The sequence below is a fragment of the Chinchilla lanigera genome, unplaced genomic scaffold (assembly GCF_000276665.1).
Source record: "Chinchilla lanigera isolate Chin_1 unplaced genomic scaffold, ChiLan1.0 scaffold00067, whole genome shotgun sequence".
Taxonomy (NCBI): domain Eukaryota; kingdom Metazoa; phylum Chordata; class Mammalia; order Rodentia; family Chinchillidae; genus Chinchilla; species Chinchilla lanigera.
The window spans coordinates 59,850-66,245 of record NW_004955468.1 but is presented as its reverse complement, the minus strand read 5'-3'; the positions used below and the strand labels follow the sequence as shown (position 1 = coordinate 66,245).

The 6,396-nt window shown below is 49.3% G+C and overlaps 1 protein-coding gene across 5 annotated transcripts in view; it reads left to right on the top strand.

Annotated features, from left to right (window-relative positions):
* Positions 1–5,502, top strand: part of LOC102020320 (selenoprotein V) — a 5,945-nt gene extending 443 nt beyond the window's left edge. Inside the window, exons 2-7 of one of the 5 annotated variants that reach the window (XM_013522270.1) lie at positions 14–780; positions 1,463–1,487; positions 1,601–1,654; positions 1,760–1,834; positions 1,918–2,015; positions 5,380–5,502. In XM_013522270.1, the coding sequence (XP_013377724.1) occupies positions 14–780; positions 1,463–1,487; positions 1,601–1,654; positions 1,760–1,834; positions 1,918–1,995 (999 nt within the window). In that variant the 3' untranslated portion in view covers positions 1,996–2,015; positions 5,380–5,502. Of the gene's footprint in view, positions 781–1,462; positions 1,488–1,600; positions 1,655–1,728; positions 1,835–1,917; positions 2,016–5,379 lie in introns of those variants that run through there. The other 4 variants (XM_013522269.1, XR_001236868.1, XM_013522271.1 and 1 more) reach the window with 4 other exon arrangements.
* The last annotated feature ends 894 nt before the right edge of the window (positions 5,503–6,396 follow it).

Sequence of the window (6,396 nt, the reverse complement as noted above, 5' to 3'; positions counted from 1 at the left end):
GAGCCCCGTTCAGGCCTCCATCCCCACTCGGGCTCCGACTCCGGCGCAAACCTCGAGCCCCGTTCAGGCCTCCATCCCCACTCGGGCTCCGACTCTGGTGCGAAACTTGACTCCTGTTCGGGCCTCGACCCTGATCCGGACTCTGACTCCGGTCCAGACCTCGACCCCGATCCGGACTCCGACCCCGGTCCAGACCTCGACCCCGATCCGGACTCCAACCCCGGTCCAGACCTCGACCCCGATCCGGACCCCGACCCCGATCCGGACCCCGACCCCGGTCCGGACCTCGATCCCAGCCCGGACTCCAACTCTGGTGCGAACCTCGACCCCTGTTCGGGCCTCGGCTCCAGTCCAGGCTCCGACTCCGGTCCAGTTCCCTACACCGGCCCCAGCATCAGCATGGGTCCCCGCCGCGGTCCCCGCTGTGGAGCCCTTCCCGACCCCGCTGCCACCTTTGCGTTCACTCCCAGAGCCTGCTCCAAAGCCAGCTTTGTCTCCTGAGAAGGAGGATCCTAAGCGGAGCCCAAAGCCGGAGGCGCTGGTCGGCACCGTAGCCGGATGGGACCTGGAGCCCCTTGCGGCCCTCACCCCGCCCGCCACCGACAACCTGGGGGTCTCCCCGGAGGCCACCCCGAGGGCAGACCCACTGGCCCCCAAGCTGACGGGTGCCCCCACTCCTGGGCCTATTGTGCCATTTGTACCCGTTTCTACCAGTGTATTCGCCTCCACCAGCGAGAGCTTCAGCGTGGACAACAGAATCTTGATTCGAGTGACTTACTGGTGAGGCCGCCCCCTCTGGATGTGGAGGTTGGGGTCGGGGTCGGGTGAAGGGAAGAGCCTGAAGAACCTAGAGGTCCTACTTCCGGGTTGGAAACTTAGCTCTACCAATTCTTCTCTTTGGGGTAGGAGAGCTCTGGGGTTTAAATCCCTGCTCATTCACTCCCATCCATCCATCCATTCATTCCTATGATTCTTGGCTCTGAGCTTCATTCATTCATCCATTTGTGGTCCCAAGCTTCATTCTTCACTCTTTTTGTTTGTTTTTGTTTTTCTTCCCGTTTCAGGAATCGAACTCACGACCTTGCGCTTACCAGGCAAATGCTTTGCCGCTGAGCTAAATCCCCATCCCCCATTCTTCACTCTTATTCCTTCATTCATTTGTGAATGTCCCGCCTTTAGGGTTCTCTGAGAGAACTGTGGGTGCAAAGGCCCTGAGGCAGGGCCACTTCGGGTGCTGGAGGCCTCTGTGGCTGGGTGGGGGGAGGAGGTGGGGAGTGTGGGGGCTGTGGCAGAGGACAGGGGGCAGATCACAGGGGCATGGGGACCCCCACTCCCGTGGTTCTAGTGGAAGCTTCTGACAGGGGAGGGATGTGATCTGACCGGGCCTTACTACATCCCCTGGGCTCGGGAGAGTACTGACGTGCTATCTTTCCTTCTCCTCCCCCCTGCCCTTGGCCTTCAGTGGTATGTGAAGCTATGGCCTTCGGGTGAGTAGTTCTGGCTGTGGAGGGGAGTTCATGTGGTTGTGAAGACCGGGAAGAGTTCCCGTCCCCCGCCCCGTGAACCCCTACGATTCCGTGGTCCCATCTCTTGCCCTCAGTACATTCAACTGAAAAGGAGTCTGGAGCAGCAGTTTCCAAAGCTTCTGTACTTTGTAAGTGGCGGGTGGTCTGGGGCCTGGGGCTGGTCAGGGCTCTGAGACGCCAGGCTTTGCATGAGAGCGCTCAGCCCCCCTCCACCCACAACGTTTCCCCCTCAGGAGGATGAAAGAGCAGACCAGGCTACGGGGGAGTTCGAAGTGTTCGTGGAGGGGAAACTGGTCCATTCAAAGAAGGTGACTGTGAGCAGGACTGAGGTGGACGGAAGGCGGGGCTGAACGCGGGCGGTGGAAACATGGCAGGATCTTTCCGTGTCCAGCGAGGCGACGGCTTTGTGGATGAGGGCAGGCTGCAGACGATTGTGAATGCTATCAACGAGGAGATCAAAAGAAGGTAGCCGGCGGTGGAGGGGCTAAGGTGAGTGAGGCGCTGTGGATGGGCAGGGGCGGGAGGTGGGCGTCTGGGGTTGGGGCCAAGGGCAGGCAAGCCAGTCTGGGTCCTTCTCCAAGTTCAGCCCGTCCTCACTGCTTGAATCCTGACGAGTCACCTACACTCTTTCTCAGCCTCAGTTTCCTTGGGCCTGCAAAATGGGATCACTGAGACAATTCCTTAACAGGTAGTAAAGAGTGCATGGCTCATACTAGGCCTCACTGTTTCTCAAAAGAGCTTTGTTTTCGAAGACAGGGTCTTGCTATGTAGCACAGGCTGGCCTTGAACTTGCAGTGATCCTCCTGCCTCAGCCTCCCGAATACTGGGATTACGGGTGTGTGCCATCATGCCTGGCCTCAAAAGAGCTTTAAAATCTTATTTTTAGCTTTTAGTTGTAAAGTGGTAACTTGTAAATTTAAGATTACACGAATTAAAATGAAGTACAAGGACTGGGGATATAGCTCAGCAGCACAAGCGTCTGTCTGGCAAGTGCAAGGTCCTGAGTTCTACCCCCAGTACCTAAAATAAAATAGAGTACATTCTAAATTCAGTTCTTAGTTGTACTAGCCACTTTCCAAGTGCTTCACAGCCTCATGTGGCCAGCGTGCTGGGCTGACCTGCATGGAATCCATCATGGCCAAAAGCACTATTAGTAACATTGATCTCAGGTATTCAGTGGTGTGCATAATAGTTTATCTACCATCAATATGGGATTTTTTTTTTTTTTTTTTTTTTGGTAGTGCTGGATATTGAACCTAGGGTCTTATGCATGCTAAGCAACTGCTCTATCACTGAGCCTGATTCTGGATTTTTTAAAACTAAATTTTTTATTACTCCCGATTAATTTTACAAAATACTGGATGTAGTGAGTGGTGGGTGTAGTGAGTGGTGCATGCCAGTAATTCCATCATCACTCTGGAGGATAAATCACATTTGAGGCCAGCCCGGGCTACATAATAAGCTCAAGACCAGCCTTGAACATAGGGAGACCCTGTCTTTAAAAAGCAAAGCAAAGCGAAGCAAAGCAAAACAAAACAAAACAAAACGTCCCCCCACAAGCCCAAACAAACCAGTGTGGTATAGTGGTGCCTCAGTGTGCGAAATTAATTCTTTCCATGATTCTGGTCGCAGACCAAATTGGACAAGAACTGTATCAAGTTCAATGGTTAGGTTTCATAAAAGAACATAACACATTTTGCTGATCCCCATTTTTCTGATTTTTTTTTTTTTTGAGATAGTGTCTCTCTATTTAGTTCAGTCTCACTTTGAACTCACTATGTAGCACATGCTACCCTTGAACTCATGGCGATCCTACTGCCTCAGCCTCCTGATTGCAGAGATTACAAGCATGGGCCACCATACCCAGTTGGATCATGGACTTTTTTTATTTTGAAGAGAAAAAAACCCCCAGAATTTCAAAACAAGATAATAGTAGGGTAACAATGGTTAATATTGATATTAATATTAATGGTTAATATTGATATTATTAATATTAATATTAATGGTTAATATTGATATTGTTATCTTTAAATTATTTACTCAGAGATAAGAGGTAGGCATTGAATTGTCCAAGCAATATTAGCATAAATCGTTCTTTTCAATGAACTAAGAGAAAGTAGTAGTATAACTATCTTTATATATATATATGTGGCTTTTCCCTTCCTTCTTTTCTCCTTTTCCCCATCCCAGTTTCTCTTTCCTTTTGAACAGTTTCTTCCCATTTTACAATATATACAGTGTTGTACATTTTTGATCTTATGTACTCTTTCAGCTTCTCACACCATGGAGACAATACGATGTTTGCACATGTGCATCTGGTATATTTCACTTATGAGCAAAAGTCTCTGGTTAATCCTTCTTTATGGCTGAATAGTAATCTACTGTATAAAAAGAACAGATTATTTTTATCCATTCAGTGGTTGATGGGCATTTGGGTTGTCTCCAAGGTCTAACTATTATACATTGTGCTGCTATAAACATGGGTGCACATATATCACTGTGGTATGATGTTTTTAATTCTTCTGGGATGATACCCAGCAGGGGAATAGCTGGGTCAAACGGGACCTCCTATTCTAGTTTTTGGAGGAATCTCTGCACTGATTTTCACAGTAGTTGTACCAGTCTACACTCCCACCAACGGTGGAGAAGTGCTCCTTTTCCCCCACTGCCCCTCCAGCATTTGTTATTGGTTGATTTCTTTTTTTTTCTTTTGATTTTTCTGTACCAGGAATCAAACTCACAACCTCATGCTTGCCAGGCAGGTGCTGTGCCGCTGAGCTAAATCCCCAGCCCCCTATTGGTTGATTTCTTGCTGACAGCCATTCTTCTTGGGGTGAGATGGAATCTCAGTGTTGTTTTAATTTACATCTCTCAGATGACCAGTGATGCTGAACATTTTTTCATATATTTATTTACTGTTTGTATTTCTTCATCTGAGAAATGCATGTTCATCATAGATGCCCATTTTTGTATTGGGTCTTTCAATTTGGGAGGTCTGATTTTTTTGTTCTTTACATGTTCTCGATAGTAATCCTTTGTCTGAGGAACAGCTGGCAAACATTTTTTCCAACATTGTGGGTTGTGTCTTCACTCTGTTGGTGGTTTTTCTTGCTGTGCAAAACCTTTTTAATAAGATGAGATCCCAGTTGTTGATTCTTTGTGCTAGTTAGTTCCTGTGCAACTGGAGTTTTATTCACAAAGTCTTTGCCTACACCAATGCCTTTTTTTTTTTTTTTTTTTTTTTTTTTTTTAAATAGGGTCTCGCGATGCAGTTCAGGCTGACCTTGAGCTCACTTTGTAGCCCAGGCTAGTGTCGAACTTGCAAAGATCCTCCTGCCTCAGCCTCCCGGGTGCTGAGATTACAGGCATGTGCCACCATGCCTGGCCCTGCCACACCTATGTCTTCAAGAGTTTTACCTATTTTATCTCCCAACAGATTGAGTCTTTCTGTTTTAATATTTAGATCTTTGTGGATCATGGACTTTTAAAGGCAGTTACCATCTATACATTTGGGGCTGCTTCTGGGTTAGTTTCTTGTCTGTTCCATATATATATCTAAGCGTTCAAGGGAAGATTTCATTAAGGTAATAGCTGAACACTTGACAGCAGTGAGGGATTGAAACTTGTGAGTATCTGGGGAAAAGAATTCCAGGCACTCTTGGCAGCAAGGGCAAAGGCCCTGTGGTAGGACAGGAGTGTGCCTGGTGTGTTTGTAACAGCGAAGACTACAGTGGGCATTGCAACCCGAAGAGAGCAGGGAAACAGTGCCTGACACACGGTGAGCTCTCTGTGGACACTGTTATTCTGATGGAGCTGTCATTTTAATTTGTTCTCTCTTTTCTCCCCGTGCCAGGAGCCGCAGCAGGATGATGAGAAGGGCTGAAATGTTGCTGACTCAGGTCCTTTTCTGATGGTGGCTGGGCTGGGTGGAGCTGGGGAAGGTGCAAAAGGAAATATACAACCTGCCTCCCCTGGACGTGGCCTGGCTGCATCTGCTGTCGCTGCATGCCTGACCGAGGCTTGCAGAAGCCACCTGCTGCAGGGATCCGGGCACCTCCCACGTCTGGCCCGGGGGTAAGGGGTAGGAGGGAGGGAGAGGAAGGTCAGTGTTGTGGTTGGGGCCTTAAGTGTCCTCCACAGGCTCATACACAACAGGCGTGGTGGCCCCAGACTCTGGTGCTCTAGGTAGTGGCATCTTTAACAGGTGAGGCCTAATGAGGGAAGCTGAGTCATTGGGGGTGCCCAGAAGGGGACAGTGGGACCCCAGCCCTTCCCCTCTCTTTGCTTCCCCGCCACCATAGGGCAAGCCGATGTCCTCTGCCACACACTCCCTCCACAGACCCAAAGCAACAGGGCCCACTGGCCATGGACTAAAATCTCTGAAGCCGTGAACCAAAAGCAATCTTCCTTATAAGCTGATGTCTCAGGTATCTTGTCAGAGTGATGGGGAGCCGACTGCCAGCTTGGAGTCTGAGGCTAGCCCTCTCGCTCCTGCTGGTCTAGCCTTAGCCCCTCATGCTCTCAAGGCCAGCTTGTTTCTTTGGTGGATTCTTCCTTTCTCAGGTCCTGGTTCAAGATGTATTTAGAAAAATTCCCACCTTATTGGCATTTTTAGGGGCTGTGATAACAACAGGGATTGTGGCAAGTCTTAAATCCTTTACAGTTTAAACTCCACAGCATCCCCAAGCTCCCTTCTACCCAGTAGATCTTGGAGTCCCAGTGTGGGGAGCAGATCTAGGACCTGGAGGGGGCATTTGTGCAGTCAGTGGATATTTATGGGTTCCCTGCTCTGCTCAGGCACTGTGGGGTCCCTGGGCACATGCTCCTTTGTGAGCTCATGAAAGAGGGTGTTCTGATTTCTCCCTCCAAC